The 23,558-nt window shown below is 38.6% G+C and overlaps 2 protein-coding genes across 2 annotated transcripts; one reads left to right on the forward strand and one right to left on the reverse strand.

Annotated features, from left to right (window-relative positions):
• Positions 1 to 3,620: 3,620 nt before the first annotated feature.
• On the forward strand, positions 3,621 to 6,199 carry s100z (S100 calcium binding protein Z). Its single transcript, XM_075456560.1, has 2 exons — positions 3,621 to 3,761; positions 6,044 to 6,199. The coding sequence occupies exons 1-2, from the start codon at positions 3,621 to 3,623 to the stop codon at positions 6,197 to 6,199; spliced, it is 297 nt and encodes a 98-aa protein (XP_075312675.1).
• Positions 6,200 to 17,120: 10,921 nt separating this feature from the next.
• Positions 17,121 to 22,827, reverse strand: crhbp (corticotropin releasing hormone binding protein). Its single transcript, XM_075455628.1, has 7 exons — positions 22,723 to 22,827; positions 22,525 to 22,621; positions 22,093 to 22,250; positions 21,426 to 21,636; positions 20,754 to 20,899; positions 17,892 to 18,009; positions 17,121 to 17,801 (listed from the first exon to the last, which is right to left on the reverse strand). The coding sequence occupies exons 1-7, from the start codon at positions 22,810 to 22,812 to the stop codon at positions 17,647 to 17,649; spliced, it is 975 nt and encodes a 324-aa protein (XP_075311743.1). The 5' UTR covers positions 22,813 to 22,827; the 3' UTR covers positions 17,121 to 17,646.
• Between the last annotated feature and the right edge of the window lie 731 nt (positions 22,828 to 23,558).

The following is a 23,558-nucleotide window of genomic DNA, read 5'->3' on the forward strand; positions in this document are numbered from 1 at the left end:
CTTGTCTTGGTTTTTCCGTGTTTGTTCTTGTTTGTTCTCTTGTTCTTTATTCTTTATTTTATTTGTTTGGTCTTGGTTTGTCTTTTGGTTTTCAGTTACTCTAAGTGTTTCTTGTGTTCTGATTTTCTTGTCTTTTGAGTTTCTTTTTTGTTACTCTGAGCCTCAGTTCCCCTGTTTTGGTTCTCAGCCCCACTGCACACCTGTCTCCACTCAATCAGCTTCAGCTGCAATCACTTCCTCGTTCATTCCCTTCAGTATACATTCCCCTTGAATGGTATCAGTCTTTATCAGACCCTCGCTGCCACTTTCCTCATGGCTGTTCCCTATAGCTCTGGCCATGTCAGCTCTCACAATTTAGTTTGTTTTGTCTTAAGTTTTGTTTTCAGAGTTCAGTTCATGATTTTCTGGGTCAGCTGTATTTTTGGTTTCCTAGTTAATGCACCTTTTACCTAATGTCTGTTCCCACATTTGGGTCATCTCTTTATCCTCCAATTGTAACAAAAACAAGAAAAAGTACATAATTAATTTCCTTAATTTCACCTGTTGAGAATTAGGTAATGGTCAATCCATCCATCCTTTTCTATTGCCTTTATCCTGCTCCATGTTACGGGTGGTTTCTACATGAATAGCTAGTTAAGATTCACACTTTACGCGTGGGTTCTCTCTGAGTACTCCGACTTCCTCCCACTGTCCAAAAGCATGCATGTTAGGTTAATTGGTGTCTCTAGGACTGAGTGTGAGCGTGTGTGTGGTTGTTTGTCTCGTTTGCCTCTGTGTGGCCCTGTGATGGACTGGCGACCTGTCGAGGGTGTCCAGACCTTTGTTATTGTCTTTCCAAAGTGTCTGCTTTTTTTAGTGAATATTTTATCTTGATGATGCTCTTATTTACCAGTTATTCAAAGGGAAAAAAATGCCTCAAATCTCACAAAAAAACAAAACTAAAAACATTGGTAGCAAAAACAAAGAGTAGTAAGATATTTCTACCCCTACCCGAACCAGGGTTTGCATCCCCACCCCGCTGTGACTGGTGTGCAGTTGGTGAGAGTGAGTTGTATGGCTTTGTTTTTGCTGGTATTTTTAGTGATTATAGGACTGTTTAGGTGAGTTTGTCTGCTGAATCTGCTAGTGTGTCTTGTCCTCCCTCCACCTCTGGCACCTTCTATACTTTCATTACCCCCTACCCGAACCAGGGTTTGAATCCCATTCCCGCTTATCTTACCTCTTTTATTTCTCCCCCTACCCGAACCAGGGTTTGCATCCCCACCCCGCTGTGACTGGTGTGCAGTTGGTGAGAGGCTGAGGTAGCTTGTGGCTGTAAAAGATGGTTCTATATATGGATCTATATAGGGAGTATAGGGAATTACTCACTGAGTCTGGTCCTTTATTTATTTATTTATTTTCGTTAGCACAAGTTTCTTGTGTTTACCTTGAATAGGGATGGCTCAGGTGATCCTGAAACATCCCATAGTTAAGCTGCTATAGGCCTAGACTGCTGGGGGGCCTCATCTGTCACACCTTTCCTCACTTTACTCTCTTTATGTATATGTGACATTATTGTGGTCATTAACTCGTGTTTCCCTGTTCCAACAGATATCCTTTGAATGGTGTTACAGTGCCGCCGCCGCCGCGCCCCCCCCCCCCCCCCCCCTTTCTGTCTTCTCAAACCCCAGCTGGTCGAGGCGGATGGCCACCCTTCCTGAGTCTGGTTCTGCCAGAGGTTTCTTCCTGTTAAAAGGGAGTCGTTTCTCTCCACAGTCGCCTCAGGCACGCCGCTCAGGCCGGGAGATTGGACCGAAAAAACAAAAAGTTTTCAGTGCAATCTGTTGGTTTTCTTAGCTAGGAAATTGTTTTTGAATTGGCTCTATATGAACGAATTGGATTATTTTATGAATTATGATTATTATTAATTAATTGAATTCCAATTGGCTTGAATTGGACTTACTATCTAAGTGCCTTGAGATGACATTTGTTGTATTTGGCGCTATATAAATAAAAATGAATTGAATTGAATTGAATTAAGATGCCAGATTAAAATATATATATATATATATATTAGGGCTGGGCGAGTTAACTCGTTATTATCGCGTTAACTCATCAGTTATTTAACATCAATCAGTATTTTATCACACATTAACGCAGTTTTTAGAAAAAAATGTATATAATTTTTTGGGGCTTTGGTGTCTTTAATGGATAGGAAAGTTCAGAGAGACAGGAAGCAGGGGGCAGAGAGAGGGGGAACGACATGCAGCACAGGGCCGTCCGGTGCAAGACTCGAACCGGGGCCAGCTGCAGCAAGGACTATAGCCTCTTGTACATGGGGCGCCTGCTCAACCCACAATGCCATGGACCACCCCTGTTTTATTATTTATTTTATTATTGTACAAGTCTGTTGCTCACAGGCTTTTATTTTGTAAAAGTATGTTGCTGTCTGCTGCGGAACCGGAAAAGAAAGTAATTAGCGGATCCACCAAACATGGAGAAGGGTACGGAACTTTTACTCGGCCATTTTCATTTTAAAGTTCTTCCAGACGGTGGAGTCGACAGAACCAAAGTCATCTGTGAACACTGCCAAGTTGAATTGTCTTCTCACCGTAGTTGTTCCAGTCTAAAATATCACTTAAAGGCAAAACACACAACTGATACAGCAAGTCATTCAAGGAAACAGACAGTGGAGCGAGGCTTCTACATAAAAACTACATAAAAATGCTGATGTTAAAAGAGTGTTTGCACAACAAATGTTATGGCACTTCCATTCATATGGCAGTACATTTAAAGTAAAACTAAATGCTAAAAGCTATACACTACTTTTGAATTCATTTTTGGATTTTGCGTACAAATGTGATTAATCGTGATTAATCAGGGAATTCATGTGATTAATTAGATAAAAAATGTAATCGTTGCCCAGCCCTAATATATATATATATATATATATATATATATATATATATATATATATATATATATATATATATAAACATATATCAACAGTGTTGTTTTAATGAATTGTGCAACTATATAAATGTGTTTAATCATTGAAAGAAGATACTAAAGGTAAAACGAAGCAGCCTGTGCATTCAGTGAAGTTTGGAAGACAGAGTGTCATTCTTAATAAACCTCTTCCTCTAAGATGATCACATCAGGGCAGGCAGACAGGTCTCAACCCATCTTCCCGTCGATTAACTGTTGCACAGTACTGGAGATACTTCAGGGATATATCGAGTGATGCAGACACCTGTGTGAAGACCCACTCGTGGCTCAGACCTTGATGAATGCCCATGAGGGCTCCAATGCTGCATCAGTGCATGCTTTGTTTTTCACTTAAGTACACTGATTAAAATCTGGAAAGGAAGACAGTTACCATGGGCTTGTCACCTGTGGAATTAATTATCTCCACAAAGATGGAGGACGGCCCACTTAGTTCCTCGCCATTTCCTAATAAACAAGCTGTGCCGTAGCATCTCTCATCACATTTGTGCAGGACTCTAACCAGGTGAGAACACTTCTCTCATCCACAATTAACTGCTCTTTTCTCTTCTTTAAATAATGTTGTAGAGTTGATAAAGCATGTCATACTTTTTTTTTTTTCAGGAAACCGCAAGAGTCTCTATCCTTCCAGCATAATGCCGAGCCAGCTTGAGGGCGCCATGGGCGCGCTGATAACAGTTTTCTACAACTACTCTGGGAATGATGGAGATAAACACAAGCTCAACAAAGGCGAGCTGAAGCAGCTCTTGAACAGTGAGCTCACTGACTTCCTCAAGGTAAAGTAGACATTTCAACGCAATGGTTTTGTTGTTATTTAATCGTTTATTGTACACATAAATCTCAGTTAGTGTGTCATGAAGTGGAATTTTAAATTGGCAGCAAAGGAAATCCAGTCCTCTTTGTGAGCTTTTGTGTGACTCATTTCTTATTGTTCTCCGATGACCACTTGTAATTGCAATAATTTGATACGGGATTTTCCGCCCTTTGGGGGAGGCTTTGCTGGTGCCTTATTCATTGGGAGGTCAAATCAGATGATGCCGTTTTCAGATGATTTAGCATTCTGACCTTGTGAGAGGAAATTGATTTTTCACTGATCGCTATCCAGCTGTCAGAGTGACTGCTGGTGACTCTCACATCATAGCACGGTGGGATATAAAGGAAGTGGAGAAGGAGATAGATAAGGTCATTTGAGATAAGTCCAGGTCCTGAGTCTGTGTGATAGCAGTGTGGAAAGCCTCCGACTTCAAATGATTAAGACTGTGTCTACAAAGCGGCTGAGGTCTAAAACCTCTGATGCTTTCACTCGTTTTTCTCCGCATTGCTTGTCCTCCTTCAAGCGGATGGAAAGCCTCAGGTGCTCACACATCATCATCATCATCATCATCAGTGGCCCATATCACCTCCAAATATAGACATCCCCATGACGTCATCAAATCCCCCTGAGCTAGTCACCTCTGAGAATAGATGCAGCTGCCCAGTAAGACAATCACCACCAGCTTCTGCCAACAGAAAACTTGATAGATTTATTTAACTAATTTGTTTATCTAACTGGGAATCGTGAAAGTGGATGAACATCAATGCAAATATTCATGAGATAAACATGCTGAGTTGAGGCAGGCAAGAAAAACATAAAAGATACGAATATGCTGAAATAAGAAATACAAAACAGAAAAGACAGCATAAACTTCAAATGGAAAAAGAGGACAATCTATCGCACGCATGTACAGAAATGAAAAGTAATCACAGGTTTCATGTTCCTTCAGCAATTTTTCTAGGCTAAGCTATAAAGGTGGAGCAGGTGGAAGTCTCCCTTTAAAGTAAGTGGTAAACTGAAACCAGTATTCATTTCCTTTCAATGACAACATGGGTTGTTCAAATGAGTTGCGTTTAATAGCACCTCAGAGACCCCTTTAGTAATCCCCAAGTAAATATTCCACTTTTAGTTCTCTGTATGGTGAGTTCATTGAAAGGACGTGTGTAAAGTCCATGCAAATCTGTATGTAACAAGCTTATTTCAGCTTGATAAAGAACGTTACAATGCTGTTACGAGAGCTTTGTTTGTCACCTGCTTTTAATGGCTTTTAGAAAAAGGGACTTTTGTCTTGTGTGTCGTTCAAACTGTAAATGAGCAACTAACTGCAGTGTTCAGTGTTTACACCTCGTAAGTGCTGACTCTCAAAATGTTGAAATTAGTTTACAATGTAAAATGTGACACGGCTTTTGTACTTTCTTTAATAGTTAAAAAGAGACACGCCTTGACGATCCAGTCCTGAGCTTGGTTCATTGCAGTTTTATGAATCACAGATGACTTTGGAATACTGTTTGCCTGTGTGAAAATCCCTGCGTCGTCAGTCATGAACAAGTATGAAAAAAAGTTGTCCCATGAATAGAGCCTTGTCAGACCCCTACAGTGCAGTCAAAGCAAGAAGATTTGATCCTTTCAGCACAAACCCAATGTGCTCTGTCTCATAAATAAGATTTCATCAAAGGGTTACCTCCTCCATTCTTTTTTTTAAAAATTATGTTTACTGTCTACTGTCGACTAACTTTCAAACGCAAATTTGAAACATCTTGATGTTGTGACACAGGGAATGAATATCCCTGAAAAGTGATGCTAATACTACACATTTTCTGTCATTTTATGGCAGGAACTCCCTTCCCATAACATCTACTCCAAAAAAATTTGTACATAATTTAACGACCTACATTTAAAAACTATTTTCAATCTGCCTCTACGTCAGAAGGCCAAAAAGGAGAGCTGAGACTTGTTTTTCTGTCCTGAAGGAAAATGGGCGAAGCAGAAAATATTGCATGTGAGCATGGATCACTTAGCAGCAACGTTACTCTGCTTTCCTTTTGTGTGAGTATTAAGCTCCAGTGGTCAAAACTAGAGCATGGCTGCTGCAATATAGTATTCTTAATTGGTCAAACACGGGTCTGAGCAGTTACAGTATCGGTTTCCAAGCTGAGGGATGATCACAAAAAGGCACGAGGGAAAGCTAAAGAGAAGCCCGAAACTGCGTCTTGTAATTAATTTCTGTTCTCTGCTTGTTTATAGTCTCAGAAAGATCCGATGCTGGTGGAGAAAATCATGAATGACCTAGACTCTAACAAGGACAACGAGGTGGATTTCAATGAGTTTGTTGTGTTGGTGGCCGCCCTGACCGTCGCCTGCAATGACTTCTTCCAAGGGCAGAATAAAAATGCCAAGTAGTTGTAGAAAACTAAATGTAAAACCAAATGTAAATCTCAAGTTTGTAGTTTAAGCTCATCACATTTCACGTGTTAACAGTTGAATGTTCTGCTGTAGCTTTTCCTTTCCACCCACTGTTGGATTGTAAGTTTAAAACAGTTACCTGAGTGATGCAAATTATTGACGTCTTTATTTTACTGTGAATGAGTGTAATTAGAAAGTGCAATGTACCCTTTATGTAAGTCATCCAAAGTGGATGACTTGTGGTTAAAGTCTAAAGCTTTTCTCTTCCTGTTTTATTTACTTAAGATGGCATAAAGAGGTAATTTATTCAGTGACATTTTCCTTTATGAAACAAAAATCTTCGTCATCTAAAATTGTGCCTGTGCATCTTGCTTAACTTCTGTCCCAACAGATGTCCAAGTTCAGACTCTTGTTCTTGCAAAATTCCAAATGTCAGATGTCTAATATGTAATCTTTCCCCGATGGTGCATCAAACAGGAAACATTTTGTCCCCCGTGGATTTGGCTCTTCCACAAGGAGAAATACTTTTCCCCTCATCCTGATGTGAAGTTAAAGTCATGGAAAAATGCACAAGTACACAGTAAACATGTCAAGAGTTCACCAGGTGTTTCAGTGATGGTGCTTTGACTTTACATTCTCTATAACATTTAAAATCCCGTGTGTTTGATTTCCTTCCTTTTGTTGACATGCATAGAAATAGTTAGATTAGGAATCAAACTGTTTCTATATTTTACTTTAAGATGACATTTTATTTGACACAGCTATTGAAGACTTTGGGTAAACAATGACTAAACAAAACTAATCTGGAAAAACAACACCAAAACTATAACTAAACAAGAACTAAACGTAGTAAATAAACAACACTATTTCAACTCTTTTTGTAGATTTAAAAAAAAAAAAATTGTATTATTTTTGTATTATTTGGACATGCAGCATTAACGATGAAGTTAATGTTGAACATTTCAACCAAACTTTTCTTAAAGCCTTATTTCTTGACATTTGTAGAAAGATATCCTCTGACGCGCACCTTTTAATGCACAGAAAGTCGAATCAGCTGACTTATAGTGAGACTAAGTGAAGGTCAGTGTATGGTCTGTTTGAAATTGGGCATTCTTATGCATTAAAAGTTTTAGAGAAAGAACAGCATCTTAATAAAATCTTTTGTTTCCTTTTTGCCTTTTAAAAAAACCCCACAAAATAATTTACCCTGTAAATGTTATACACAAAGAATGAGACGAGAAATGTTTGATAGGCTAACTTGTGATTATCAACAAATCCAAGCATTATTCAATTTTCTCTTACTGGACATCCCTCAAGGTGATAGAGGTTGTGTCTTTTGGGAAATGACTTTGCACCGAGGCTGAATGATGTACAGCAATCCCAGTCTTTACGGACCCACTTGGGTCCAGCAGCATCCAACAAACACCCTGACACGTCTTCCCCTCAAGCACAGAAGCTAATATTCTCAGCTCACGGAGGACAAAAATGGCTGAAGCTGTAAAGGTAATCCTCTGCAGGTTCAATTCCGAAAATACTAAAGGTAGATGGTTAATTTGCAGTGACATTCTCAGCTGTGACGTGGGAGAAAATCACTGAAACTAAATCAGATGGCAAGTGTGATTCTTTTGTGTGTGCAGATGTCTGCAAAAACCGTCTCTGTTACAATGCAATTTGTCTGTGATTGGCTGCAATCGAGCGGGATAATCACCCGTGGGAAGATGCCATGGAGTAATTATGTTTTTTGTTGCATTTGTAAAAGGTTGCAATCAATCCAGAGAGTCATTTGATCATTTTTAGATGTGGATATTTATATTCTCCAACTCTGATGATTTATCTCCTCTGTCACTCACACTCCTCAGAATGTTCATGCGATTATTTCTTCATTTCCCCATGAACGTCATGTGCATGAACAAACTTCCAGGCAGACAAAACTCTTTTTTTCCAAAAGATCATCAAATTTGAGTCGGGGACCAGCTTATCACTTCCCGTGTGAGAGAAAATTGCTCAAATTATGTAGCACAATCATGAAACAGTTAAGACAAAAAACGCTTGCACCGGAACTGCAATTCTCCAAATTAGAGAGGCAGTGATATTATGATTTAGATGTTGAAAAGGAATGCATGAAAATTGGACAAACAAAAAATAAAAAGGGCTTCATGTATTTTTGATGAAGAAGAACAGTTAGATATCAAGAAAATAGGTTGAAACATGAACTGAATACATAACAAATGGCTTCTAGATCAAGAGGAAATTATTATACCACGAAATGCTTTGTGTGAAAGAATACATGTATAGTCGTTCATATCATGAAGTGAACTGGAAATAATCATTCAGTTAAAAAAAAAGCAAAGAGAATTGAATGGAGAAAGTTGAAGACAGGAAATCCCTCTGGACAGGTTTTATACAGGGAAAGCTCACATACACAAAGTGAACAGGAAGAACCAGCAGCAACAAGAGGCCCCCTGCTGGGAGTCCTCATGTCACCATCCTCTGAAGAAACAAAAGAGCACAACAACCAGGACGTACAACCTGCTCCTGTTCCAAAAGAAATGGCTTGCCAGTGCGGGTAGGGGGAGTGGTATGCACATTATATAATAAGATAAACCATAAGATTACGTAGATTGAGAAAAAAACAGCAGTGTGTCAAACAGAGTTGGTCTCTCCTGAATCTCAATGATGAGGTTGTTTTGTCATAATCTCTGGGTTTGTGATTTGGTTAAATTTTTGTCTGAATCTTTTTAAGCAGCCTGTCCGTCAAGGTATAAACAGCCTGTGTTTATAAATCAGTATTTGCACTTGGTCACATCTCTTCTGCTTGTACACATCAGGAAGCAAGCATTTGTACAAAATTAGTTCTCCAGATTTCATGCGTAAGCCTTCTAGTCTGTAAAAGACAAGAACTGGCAGGTCACGTTTTTTTCCTGCAGTGAAATATTTAATTTTAGAACATTAATTAACAGAATGTGATGCACATATTATCAGGATATTTAGAAATAGGTATTCTCTATTATTACTGAAAACTAAGTACCCCGTACACCCTCTATAGCCTGTACTATCCCACCAGAGTAAATCTGGTTTTCCAACTTCCAGCCATGACACTGTCAATTTAGGGATGATATCAATTCCAGCTCCGAGTTCCAACCTCTGAGGCACACAAGCAAATAGGCCTGTCTACACTAAGGCATATTGAAAAAATACACACGAGGTCAACCTATGTCAATATATTTGCGCACTGATTTTCGAAGCTTTCTGTCACCGTTTGGAGGTGGAGGTGAGGAAGGAGGACCCAGGTGCAGACAGGGAGCCGGAGCCAGGAGGTAGCTTAAACTGTTTATTTAGAATCATTTAGGAATGGAGCTGACGACTGGCAGGAGGGAACTGAGGAAAGGTGAGGAAATGGCAAGGCTAAACTAAGAGACTAAACAGACACTAACCGGAAAAAAACACACAAAAAATGCATAGATCGTGACACTTTCGTCCCCATGAACGTTTTCAGAAAAGGTTTGTTTTTGTGTGTTTTCACATGAGTAAGATGCTTTTTGCGAACATATCTGACAAACTGACTTCACCTGTTCAGCCCCAGGAGTCTATCTGGAGTCCCTGCTTGAAACCCGGGCTCCGGGTTGAAGAGGTTAACATTGTGTTTCCAAGCTTTATGACTGATATTACTCTGGAATGGTGCCGCCCTACAGGCCAGCAGCCTGCTGCAGTAGCTCTGGACACACTGTGTCTTTCTTCGCATCTCTTCAAGATTGAAGAAAAAAAGCTTCTGTGATGCATAACCATGGCAACAGGAAAGTTGTTAAGCAGTTGGAGCAGCTAACCGAGCTTTCCAAAGCCCAAGTCATTCCTAGAACAAGACCCCAAGATGGGTTAAAGAGGAGATGCCATGGATGCAGAGCAGCAACAAAGTGAAGAAATAGGGGGAAGTAGGTTAAACAGATTTCTACTACGCCTTTCTCTCTGATACACTTCAACTTTCTTTCTTCATATCTTATTCTGTCATTTCCTCTATTTATAACAACAGGATGTCTTCAGCAATAATTAATTGTGCAGCATCAATCCCCTTTGGTGATTAATAAAGCATTATTGAATTGAAATGGAATCTATTTTGATTTAATTCAGTTTAATCTAATTTAACTGAATGTCGAACAATGTAACAAATACAGGGATTTGGAATAGCTTGGAATTGGAAATTGTAGGGAGGCTGCTGATCACAAGACAGAAGAAACAGGGATTTTGTTCTAGAAAGAGAAACAATAGCTATTCATTTCTCTTGTACAATATCAGCTGTGCTGTAAGTGTGGTGTAACCTTCTGAACAAACATGTACACAACAAATAGAAAGAGCAGGACTGAAGTGGAAGATCAACCAGCAAGAGGAAGTAAGTAGTAATAGTAAGTAATATTTATTTATATAGCACCTTTCACATACAATGAAGGTCACAAAGTGCTTCACAAGAAGTGCACAGAAAATACAATAAAAATCAACAATAAAAACATACAGTTATTAACAACAATAATAATATTACAAAGTAAAATAAACAAAGTGGTCATAAAAACAGAAGTGGAAATATATGGATGCACTGTCCTTCTTAGAATGTGAAAGTATTAATATTGTAAATATTCACAACAGAAATTAAGCCCAGATGAGTTTTAACCAGTGAAAAATTTTTTTTTATCATATAGAATATTAGAACTGTTAGTGTTGATTTAAAAAAATATTTAAAATCCTGTGCTTCAAGCGTCACAATAATTCAGACCATCACTGCATATAAAGAAGTGTATGAGTTGCACGTAAATCAGGATCGCTATAGGTTGTTTGCTCCATTTAAAGGTTGCCAGAACAGTTTTTCCTCCCTTCATGTGTCATTCCTCCAAATGTATCTGCCACCTGTGACGAATGTCTTTCAAATATCCCTCAAGCGCTTATCTCCCTCATGCTGTCCATTCCCCTGTTTCGTCACTTTGTGCGTCACTCTTTGTTTCATAACTCCTCATCACGAGTGACCTGTGTGTTTGTGCATGTGTGTGTATGTCGGTAGTGCTTTCATTTTCTTCATTTATATGCTTAATGTGTGTTTTGATGTGTCTGACCTCGTCCTCATACTGCAAATTGTACTCCTATTAACAATTACAGGTTATAATCGTATTTCCTACAATATCATGCCTTATTTGTGAAAAGTGGGGAAAAAAATACAATCTTTAAACTTTTTGTAATCCAACAGTATAAGTTAGCCTAAATTATGAGATGTAATGACGGAGGAGGTGTAAATGTTATCTTATGTAATATATAGTTTGTTTGATGGGCACAATACATAAAAAAATAATAATAATTCAAAAGATGCCACAGTTATAATGTACATGGGGCTTCTAACTGTGGCTAATATGATAACCTTGTCCCTGGCTAAGAATTTATGAAAAGGTGAGCTTTGTGTGTCTTATATTTTGATGTTCTGACACTTATAACCTTTCTTAAATGAACAAAATGAGAAATCATACGAGGTTCACGTTGAACACAAGGGCACTCCTAGAGTGGTGTTTCCAGGTCACTATACTTTATACTTGTATGGTAAGCAGTAAAACAGCTTAAAAGTGTGCCTAAGACATAAATGAATGCATAGACAATTGTCTGTTTCCCTTGAATGAAACATATGCATATACATCATTTCAAACATACAAGGCAGTCAGAGAGTATAAATGAATTAGTAGATGTGAAAAAAAAAATCTAAATCAAAATGCAATTATTCAGAAAGGAATGATTCATATTGAATGTGATAAAATTCAAAGAGTCATTTTTAGGGAAAAGCGATCAGTTTCATTTAAAAGTGCATGGCACCAACAACTCAAAATAGCTTGAATGCAGCCAGGGGCGATGGATATGTTGGCAGGGCAAAGTTAATAGCATCCAGGACCTCGCTGGTGAATCTCACAGAGATAATTATAAAGAGGACATCTGCACGAGACAATGTGTTAACAGGATTTGGATACACATTTCAAGCAAAGTGTGAGGAAAATGTACACTCATAATTGATGGGCATAAGAAAGACTATATGTATCTAATCTATCTTTTTCTACTAACATCGTAGATAATGTTTTAACAATGCAGGAACTTGCCTAAGTACATTTGAGTTTTTTTGTAAAAATTGTTGCAATTGCATTTGCATGCATTTAAGCACACATGTTATAGAAATGCTCAGAAAAAGTAAAGTATATCTACTTGAAATGGTTTTCTAATTTGTGATCAACATTTTCTGACAGAGACATGGTCAGATCTTTAAAGGTAGTCGAGAAGCTTATCACACGATAATATACAACAATACAGGCTTTTTATCACAGCTTTGTGCAGTGAAAACATATTAGATATTGATGAGGACATTTAAGACATCTACGGTAAATATCTCATCAGTGCTGCTCATTAAGAGAAGAAGCGGTCGTGAGAAGCAACACCTGAGGAGGCAGATTTTCCTAGAAAGTGGTGTAGAAAGTGATGTCTTCTACAGGTCACGGGTGGAAAATGCTGCCCTGCAGCCCCTGTTGGGTGACGTTAAGCCTCATCGTCTCACAGTAAAGTAAAAATGTTTGTACAGCCTGTCTATCATTCATATTGTAACATTTGACTCATAACGTACCGTCTGTTGTTTGCTGATGGACAGGATGCAGAAATCAGAGGTCCTATGATAGCATTGAAAATCAAAAAGGTGACTTACATTTGAGAGAAAAATAAATTACCAAAAGTTTAACTTTTAATGCTTTAAAATGACAATTTACCTTGTTATGGCCTCTTGTTTTTTAGACAGCCGACAGAAAGTATTGATGCAGAATGCATATGCATAAATATAGCATATCTACAATTGACCAAAGGTGCTTACCAACAACAAAAAACAAAAAACACAACAAGAAAAGTCAACAATATATTAAAAAAAAAAACTATGGAACACAAAACACTAAATTTTAGGAAATCAACAACAACAAAGCACCACATTTCAGAAAAAAACTGAATTATTTTCTAAAGCGCTGTTGTGTTTTGTGTTAAATCTAGTTAAATCTTTTATAGATTATGAATTTCTTCAATTTTTACTGTGTTCTTAGTTTTTATTTTCAAAATATTGTTTAGTTGTTTTATTATGTCCAATGTTAATTGTTATGATTTACATCTCGGTGCCAGTATAATTTAATAATTGTTGTCGACGCCTAATTCTGAACTAAACAAATCAGTGTGAAACCATGAAAAAAATCTATACTCCTCAAAGCTAAATATTAATCTTATGATCCATTTTAAGGCGTATGGGCACACCGATGTTGTACACCAATGAACAAACTGATGTACATTTGTCCATATGTACTACACGTAGCAGGGTCCAAATTTAGTCATGAGATGGCAACATAATGTATAGCCTGTTTTTTTGTGTGGGGTCACGAGACATGACATATCTCTTTTTTGTGTGTGTTAGAGCTTTAACCTGCATTTGTGGACTGTGCAGTGAATTTTGTTGACAGAAAGGGTTTTTTTTCTGGAAGTGTTCCCGAGCCCATGCAGTGATGTCCAAGACAGAATCATGTCTTTTAATGCAGTGGGTCTGAGGGTCTGATGATCATCGGGATCCAAGATTGGTTCTTGGCCCTCCCTCTTGAATGCAGGGATATCTCCAGATGAATCTACTGGAATATTCAAAAGATTGGAATATTCACAATTTTACACTGAGGAACATTATTCAGAAATTACTCCACAATTTGTCGACACCTTTTTTCTTCTTCAGATAACTGAACCTCTGTCCATCTTTTCTCCTGAGAGACTCTGCCTCTTTGAGGTGCTATTTTTATGCCTAGTCATGTTACTGATTTGTTGCCAATAAACCTAATTAGTTGTAAGCTGTAACACAACGAGATTTACAAATCATTGCACTCTTTTTATTTATATTTTACATGGTGTTCCAACATTTTAGGAATTAGGGTTGTTTACCTTTGGATGTTTGGAAAAATGCAGAAATAGTAAGGAAAACTGAGGCATTTATGATTCATTCCTCCTACATATACTTGAATAGAGTCCATAAAGTGAAAATAAGCTGTTCTTCCATTGATAGATTATTTAAGAAATCATTCAGTTTTTTATGTATATCTCCCCAATGTTCGTGTTTTTTAGCACAACCCATAAGTGATGGTGACTTTTTATAAAGAAATTAGAAAAAGTAAAGTGACAAATCTCATTTCCTAGAACCATTAAATGAATATGCATGATTGGTATTTCGAGATGCACAGCTTTGCGTGTCTGCTCTGAGGTCATGCTGATATGCAAATTATTGATAAATAATTTTCCCATTAGAGCCAAGATTCAAATGTCAAGCTTGATTTTCTCACTCTGTAAAGTACGAGAAGAACTCATAATAACTAACATCGTCAAAAGCAACCTGTCTGTCTAAAAAAAAATCACTTCATTTGAACAATATCATGGCATATAATAATGTGATCTGAAGGTTGCATAGCTTAAAGTGGCAATTTAAAGAAGAAAAGATCTGTGTCACACTCTATAGACTGCAGGGAATCACCAATAGGCCATGTTATATTAGATTCTTTTGTGTCATGGAGCGAATGCGTCATCGAGCTTGTTTATTAGTCACATCACTGAGCACAGAGGGAATCTATAGAAAACACAGATGATAACAGAGCAGGAGAACACACATTTAAGAATATGACAGAAACGTAATGGAGAGTCATCAAGAAAAGGATCAGATTCTTTCAGTTACACTGGGTGACATTTTTCTTCAATGAGATAGGAGCCAACACTAGTTTACTCTAAGCCAGTTACACCTATTGATTTTACTGCGTGGTGAAATAATCCCAAGCAATCAACATTTTCAACTGAAAAGAGTCAACAATGCAGCTTTTCCTTCCGTTTTAGTTATATTTGTCAATAATGTGAATTACGACTTTTCTGATTGGTGTTTTTAGCTTGGAAAAACTTTCTTCAAGCTTGTTGGCATTGTATTTTACTCCAAATTTGCCATAAACTATCAGAGAGAATACCAATATTTGGAAATGTTGGTGGAAACAGTAGATAGTCATGGGATAGCCTCATCCTTTAAGTCCCTTTCATCTTCTTAGATAGCTGTATAGCTCCGTATCCTCACTGTCCTCTGCTATACTACTCAAACAAAATGAATGAAAGACTACTAGAGGTACATGTTAATACAATACACACTCATTTGTTGTGTGACTGCAGGTGTCTATCAGTGATAACATACCTGCAGGCCTTTAATCACTTGCCGCTTCATTGGTTTGCGCTATTCAAGTCATTATTTTCAAAGATATCACCTGCTGCTTTCTCAGTAAGGGCAGTGAGGGGGTGATATATACGAAAAAGACTCATCAGGGACAGTGACGTCATTCAACATGTGAGGGGATGATGAACGACATCCTTCGCTCAAAGCCTGAATGGCTTTTTGTTTCTTTGCCAAAGCAATAGCCCAAAGTGCATTTCTCTACACCGAGAAGCTGAAATATGATTAAATTTGACGCTATTGTAGTTTTGATACAGGTTTAAGACTCCCAAAGTCTGATCTCAGGATCTCTGGGGAAGTCTGTTTGGTGATTTGAAATGAATCCAATTGGTGTGGATCCCTCGTTTGCTGATTCTTGTGGCATTAAAGAATTTTGATGAACATAACGGTCTTTATAAAAGGCCATCATTTGATCATTTTATGATCAACATGTTTCAACATGTTTCTGAGATCACAGTAACAATGGATGGGACATGCAAATTCAGGAAGTGAGGTCACAACGAGCTTTTGTTTGACCAGGACAGACTAGAACAGAAAAACAGCCAAGAAACAGGTGAAACATTAGTCAAGGTGGTCTGAATCTTTGGAGACTTTTCTGCAGTACAGTAAATCACCAAATGAGGCATTCAAACTCATTTTCAAAATTAGAATAACCTGTTGAGCTTTGCTTAAGTCAAAGTAATCCCTTCACCTGAACCCTTAAGAATAATAAGTATATTGCAGAGTAAGTAGAAGTTTAAGCAGCTTTATGGTACAGGCATCAGTGATTTAAATACGAATCGTTCCAAAAAATGTTTACCACACACTTGGAATAATATGATAGTGGCTTTACTGCTTTTATAGAGGGAAACAAAACTGAAGACATACACAAAAAATACAGGCATAACAAGAATTGCATTTGAAAAGTTGTAAAGGTGCACTGACTTCTGACATCTGTCAAAAAATTGAGGATTATCCCCAGCCTGTATGAGCAATTAGAACCAGCATCACTATGTTAGCATGCCTCTGGAATATCACACTGTCAGAAAAGCAAAAAAAGTGGCAGCATTTGGTATCGGAGGCTTTATATTTGACCTTATAATTGAATGCTAGTGAATATTTGAACTGAATTAGAAGGAATTCCCTCACAGGGTTTTAGAGATGTTGCACTCAACACACCAGAAGAGATGAATATCTGCTCGGTCAAATAACAATGATGATCATGTCCTCACATTAAGAGCTACAGAGTACAGTATCCTTGTGTGTGTGCAGTAAGTTTTAATGAGTGTGTGGACTGCTGCGCAGCACAGTTCTGTTTCTCATCGTGTGACGCAGCATCACACGATTGTGATGCTTTAAAGCTCAATGATGGGTGGACAAGCATTCAAAACTGTAGCGGCAATCAGTCTTGCAGTTAGTCAGGCGATTAGATCGGCTAGTGCCTCAGCTGCTGCATGAAAAGTTGAGCTATTCTCAACTTTCAGCTGCAAACCACACGGGCAAACTTAAGCAATGGATCCAGAATTCAACTTGGCAACGCACAATGTCACCCCACTGAAAATAAATGAGAGGCAAGACTCCTGACACCTGAAACAGGAGGCATGCTTTTAACATCACTTAGAAAAAAAGAAAACCACAGGTGAGTGCTTTGCCATGCCGTATAGTTTTATTACAAAAATGTTTTTCTTTTCTTTTTTTTTTAAATCAAATTTACCACATAATGGCGATGAGTACCGATATTTGTCTCATTTATATCTTCATATGCAGGGAATGATTCAGCACATTGTGTTTCACTCACACAAAGAGATGGTAAAACTTCATTTTAGCACCATTCCTCTTTAAGAATGTCGATCACAAACCCATAAATAACATAACAATAAGTATCATCCGATTGAAGACAGATATTGTAAACAAAGTATAAATAAAAACAATGGCAGTTACATCAAACATGAAAGGACACTTAACTCAGATATATTTAGCAACAACAATGCGCCATAAAAGATGACAAAATGAAAATGGTTGAAAATGTGGCCATCTATATGCCAGGATACATCTTATTCTTTGTACACTTTTACATCAGTGTCTTTGGATTTTAGACTGACTGGGTGGTTCTTTTGCCTTTAATAAAGTAACTTTAAAAATGTCTGCAGTCAAATGATACATTTGTCCCATTATGATCCTGTTAGAATCAGTTGTTGAAACAGAAGTTTTCCACATCGTTGAGTTTGATCGTCTGTAACTCCTGCCTGTCCAGTAGCCGGTAGCTGAACGACACTCGGCTGACAAATTTCCCGCTGGACACCATCCTGACCACTGTGTTATCACAGCCGATCTTCATATGGGCTGCAGGGGGAAGACGAACAAATTGTTTTAAAGTGGTCCACAAGAAGGTGTGTTCAATGTGAGCGAAGGAAGGCATCGGTGTGTTCTTACTGGGTCCAGTGAAGGAGATGCAGAGGTCAGTAATGGGAAACAGCTTAGATGGATCAATGCCATTTCCTCCCAAAAGCTGCACAAAATCCCCAGTTTCTGCACATCCAGGCAATGATCTCTGTGGAAATCAGCATATGATATATGCCAAATATGAGCAATAAGCTGGGTTCAGTTTCTCAACACATTAAGTCATTGAATTTCCAGGATCTGATTGTGTTGTAGGATTACAGTTAATCCAAGTAAAAAATAGGATACGGTTTAAATGCTTCTGTGTGACTGATTAGTAGTATTGTTGAAATTCTCTTTGATAAGTATTGCCCATCCTTACATTTACAAGCAATTTTTTTTTTTTCACATTTGAAGCCGTCATGGCAGAAAAGGCAAATGGGAAATAAACTACACTAACAATGCCTTTAAACTCCCTCCCCTGGCACTGAATAAAAACATCACTTTTGGAAGTTGTGTTTTCCACATTAAAATAAACCACTTTGATCTAATTCTGCATCATTTCATACGCTTGTATCTGTGGCTGCAGCTGCTCAACCTTGGCCCAAACACTGGGTGCACTATGTGGTCAAGTTGAAAGAGTAAAAATACTTGATTTTCATTAATAATTTGTCATGAAGTGTCTGAACCAGCTGAACCTCATCAAAATGGAATGCAGCCAGCACAAATGCACTTGTTCATTGCCTGCTAAGACATCTGAAAAAGTCTATCGTGACAAACCTCTGACAAAAAGCACTTGTTTGAAGATCTTATGATTTTATTCTTATGGGCCAAATTTCCCTGTTGAGTCCACTTTGGACCTCCTATGTAGGACCACCTGGATGGCTGTGTAACTATTTTTTAGATAGTAGGAAAGACATAAGCCATTTCCAAAAATGCACTGGTGTACTGAAATGTTTTAGAGATATTCCGGAAGGACAGGATGGGAGAACCCACTTAGCATATTTGGTCTAAATTCATGCCAATTGTTAGCCTGGCTGACGCGTCCACATCTCGATGAGATGGTGGTCTGGGAACTAGGTGTGCATTTTCTCGTATTTGAGGCGTGGTTTACGAATACCTAGAGCCGTTTATTGGGCGCTACGAATGTCTATCAAATGGCGTCTGGTTCTTCCTATGCTGCTTTGCGCGCGATTCATAGCCAATTGTATCACTTATACCAGATGACGTACGTAGAGTGACAGAAATTCGACGAGGAACAAGGCAATGAAATGTTTCAACGCCAAACGTTGCTCTTTTTTAAAAGTAAACTTGCGTTCTAAGCTACTTAAAACACTTTCTAAGGCTGCATCGAACGGTAACGTTGTGTCATGCCATGTTGGATTAACACTCTACAAGCTTCGGTGTCGCGCATAGACGTCGTCATCGTCTAGCTCCGTTTTGGACTCCACCAACTCCTAAAGGAGAAATATGTCAGGGCTCTACAACTGTTACCAGCTAATCCTATACTGTCTGTATTTGGTGCTAACTGTAAGAAGAAAAAAAAATAGATAGTTGTAGCTGAAAAACTAAAACAAGGAGCACGAAGATGGTAAAAAGTTCCAAACATAAAAAGTCGGCGAGAAATCAACAATTTGAACGGATCTTCCTTTGTGCACATTGGTAATATAAGAATCTTTGAAGTGTTCTGCTTTCACCGCAACAAACAGTTGTCCATTCTGTCAAGCAGAAAAGGGGACCTGAAGACTTCTTGGTCTTGACAAAACTCGACCAGTATAGCAGAAAAGAATAAAAAGATTGTTCTAAAAGTTTTAAAGTCTCCATCAATTTGAATTTCGGTGTTTTAGTGTATTTACATGATCTGTTTTGCTTAACGCCACACTGAAACTGTCGTGATATGTGGTTTTTGTGTTCCTTTTTTTCCTGTGTTTTTTTTTACGGTTTAATCCTTTATTCTTTTGTTCCATGTTATCAGTCCTGTGTTCTGATTCTTGCCATTATTCCATAGTTTTCACAGTTTCTATCTGTTGTGGTCATTAGCTCCACTGCCTTCACCTGTGCTCATTATCCCTCAGCTGCACTCATTCACTAATCACACTCCCCACAGTATATAGTCTCCATGTCATTGGCAGATCCACGTCATTATTTCCTCATGCGTGTGGCTACCATCTGAGCCTGTGCGCTTAGTTATTAGTTCTCTGTTTGGTTTTCTTGATAGTTATTTGGATTTATTTTTCACAGTTGATTTTTGGTGTTCCGGTTAATCCGTGTTTTTTTTTTTTGTTATAGTTTTCAATAAATCAGTTAAGTTTTCTGTCAATCTCCTGCCTCATCCAAGTCTGCTTTGTGGGTCCTTCTCATCCTCCAACACCCATGACAGAAACACCTATGTCTGGCCCGTTCCTTTTTTTTCTTTCTTTTATAAATTAGTGAAAATGTTCATGACTTTTTGGGGGACACTTGATAATGTCGAGTCCAGTTTAACACCCTTTTATTTATTTAGAATTTCAGCTGAGATAATGGGAAAAGGTTGGCAAAACCTGATCGGGCCACTGCGGCCCACCGATCGTAGCGGACGTTGGTTTTTGGAAGTGGTGTTGCCTCATCGCTTCTGTTTTACAGAAAATCTCAATTTTGCAGTGACAGATTTTACTCTGCTTGCCAACTCATGGGAACTTTAAAGGGAAGTCCACACGAGTCACAACATTCACTATGAAGAAAAGAGGGAAGTAGTATATAATTGAACCATTGCTCTGAAAAGGCCGTCTTAATGTCCTTTTTCATTGCTTTGAGTTTCTTGAACAGCTATCAGAGCATCCACGTTGAATTGAAATAGGGGCAATACTTCTTACACAGTCAGGAAATAAACAAATAGCACTAATGCAAGAAATCAGTGTATTTAATAACTTTGCTCACCTTGGGGAAGCTGTTGTGGTGTCCCAGGCTGAATTCTGATATATCTATTGCAACTGGATATATGATAGAGAAGCTGCAGTTTCTGTGCTGATGTGGGATCACCATTGTGTAACTGCCCTCTGGTGACTGTGAGATGACATTACAGGCTGCAAAGAGAAGGAACGTTCACACAAGTAGGGACAAACACACCATCATATGAGTGATTTACATACACGTTATCAAGGCTGGATTTCTTTCCTTTATCTTTATCATTCTGTCTGATTTATAAACATTCAATAAGTTAGTTACGGAGGCATAGTGTAAACTTTCAAGTTTGATGTTATCAACAAACTAAGTTAATTACAAAATTCTGAATAAAAATGAAAATAGAAAAATAGAAAATCAACTTAATCTGGGTTAAATCCTGCTTTCTGATCTGCCTTTTCACTGCGTGTTCTCTGTGGGGACAGCATTTGCAACGTGTCCACGGTCTTGATGAGGAGACACAGTGTTGGCAAACTGTCCCCTGTGGGTGCAACTGATGACTAAAGCACCCTGCTAAGCTTGTATCGTCACCACGGAGTCACACATTAGCTGCTGCTGCACAAATGGGCTGCAAGCTGAAAGGGCTACATCTGAGTGCGTGCATTCATTTTCTTCGGGTTCACTTTCTGAATCCAATCGTGTGCTTACGGAAGGGGTTGATGTGTTTCTTGACCGTCAGAGTGAAGCTGCTGCCGGCGCTGTGAATGCGGAAGAAGACCATGGCCACGTTCTGAGAGGAGCGCACGCTTTTCCTCGCTGAGCCAGAGTCACAGTAATCCACATAGCGCTCGTATGGAGGCAGCGGGTGGTCCTGGGAGCTGGGGAACTTTTCGCCTTTCATCACCCAGCCATCAAACACCTTTGTGGGACACGTTAATAGAGAGAAAAAAAAATGCTTTGCTTAAAGTTCTCCATGAGCAGAGCTGTACAGAGGAACGCTTATGATTAACAAAAATGTTTGGCCCTTTGGGTTTAAAAAGCATGCTGAGTGTCGAGGGAAGGTCACCTAAAGTAAGCAGGTTTAACACAATCAAAGGAGCTTTTTGTCTAATCAGGAAGTGCTTCTAATCTTAGCTCGTTAACTGATCCCAGTGTTTGGTGGCATAAAAACAAGAAAAAGACTGCAACACAAAAGCAGAACAAGCTTGTATTTCATTGTCTGTGATTTCTGAGTATAGACCAAAATATATGAGATACCTGAGAAGCTGTTGCTGTGGAACATTTGAGGGCGCTAAAAACCGAATGCACCAAGATGCTGTTTGCATCTTTTTAGTGGAGGAAAAGAGTGTTCCAGTGAGCAGATTTGTTATCTTACTGTGATGAAGTCCCCTCCGCTGCAGTCAGCGTCCACATTGTCATAATCCACACTGATCACTTCATTGGGCTCTGCCATGAAGAAAGCGGCACAGTTGAGCTGAGGAGACTCTGCTGTGAAGGTGAACTGACCCTCCACTGCGACCATGTCCAGGCAGCCTAACAGACAATCACACAAGAATGACTGGATGTGCAAAACAAACAAAAACAACCTGAAAAACACAAATAAGTACTTTGAATGATGAGACTCTTTTCTTTATTGTACGTTTTTTCTCATTATTTTAAAAACTAGATTGAAAGAAGAAAGCACTTTGAAAATGTGTTATCTATTAACAATAGATGAATAAATGCATATCTGGCTTGTTTACTTTGCTTTAAACACACATATAGAGGTTTTATAAACAATATATTTAGCAAAGTATGGATGACTTACGCAAAGGTCGCCGATACATCAACATATCAGGTGTTTCTCTCTTGAGTTCCGAGTTGAAAAATGAATATAATTCATCCGTGGAGATGTCATTGTTGTGCTGGAGGAGGAGGGATACAGAGGGGGCAAAAAAATTAACCTGAATCTATTTATCTTTTGAGAAGTGAACGACGATCAATTTTCAATACATACCCAACTTACCTCAATATATCTGGAGTCTCCCTTGAGGACGGACAGACACAACACCAGAAAAAAGAGCTGCTCTCGGAAAGTGCGCTCCATAACACGCATCTCTGTGTGCACGACTCACCTGAGCAGAGAAAGTATGCGCTGCGCCGCAGTCAGCGCAGCTTTTTATAGGAGCAAGTCCCGCAACGACCCAGTGACATGGTCTCTGTCACCCACCGTGGACGCCCTCCCCTCCCACTCCCTTTGACCAATTGCGTGGTTGTGACGAGAGCAAGAACATGCGAGCAAGATGGGAGATGGAAAGGAAGAGATGAGTTGATCCCAAGACAGCGTGAAACTGCACATAAATCACACCTTATCTTCCCTCAGACTGTCTCAAGAGCTAGTGTCCCTACACACTGCCTCACTTTTCTGTGTTATGCTGGTAGAAAAGATAGAGCTCGTTTGTTTTTTTAAAACTTAACATAAATAGCACAAAAGTAAAAGAAAAAGTACACTGTGGAAGAATAATGATGAAAACTGTTATTTTTCATCTCAGTGGTCTAAAAAGGATGGTGCGAAATGTGATATTTCCTGATTTCAGAGTTTTCTGATCTTAGAGTGAAGAATAAACTTTGAATTCAATTTCTCTTTCAGGAACCAGGTAAGAATATGTGACTGCAAGCAAATGATACCTTTCAAATCAATGATGACCACATAAAAAAAAAGGTCAAATGGGGAGATTTCAGTCACAGTAGAATAAAGTTTATGCAAAGAACCTTCTAGCACAGGACCACAATGCCAATTTCAAATATGGGAAGAAGGATTAGGGTTTAAAAAAAAACAAAAACTGTTTCCCCCAAAGTAGC

This window comes from Odontesthes bonariensis, chromosome 22 (assembly GCF_027942865.1).
Source record: "Odontesthes bonariensis isolate fOdoBon6 chromosome 22, fOdoBon6.hap1, whole genome shotgun sequence".
Lineage (NCBI taxonomy): Eukaryota > Metazoa > Chordata > Actinopteri > Atheriniformes > Atherinopsidae > Odontesthes > Odontesthes bonariensis.

Bases quoted from the DNA above. Each gene is read 5' to 3' on its own strand.
- crhbp (XM_075455628.1), bottom strand. From the start codon at position 22,812: ATGCGTGTTATGGAGCGCACTTTCCGAGAGCAGCTCTTTTTTCTGGTG. The intron at 20,900-21,425 runs GTAAGCACACGA...TTCTCTTTGCAG, and splicing joins GAAACACATCAACCCCTTCC to CCTGTAATGTCATCTCACAG. The intron at 18,010-20,753 runs GTGAGCAAAGTT...TGATTTCCACAG, and splicing joins ACCACAACAGCTTCCCCAAG to AGATCATTGCCTGGATGTGC.
- s100z (XM_075456560.1), top strand. From the start codon at position 3,621: ATGCCGAGCCAGCTTGAGGGCGCCATGGGCGCGCTGATAACAGTTTTC. The intron at 3,762-6,043 runs GTAAAGTAGACA...GCTTGTTTATAG, and splicing joins AGCTCACTGACTTCCTCAAG to TCTCAGAAAGATCCGATGCT.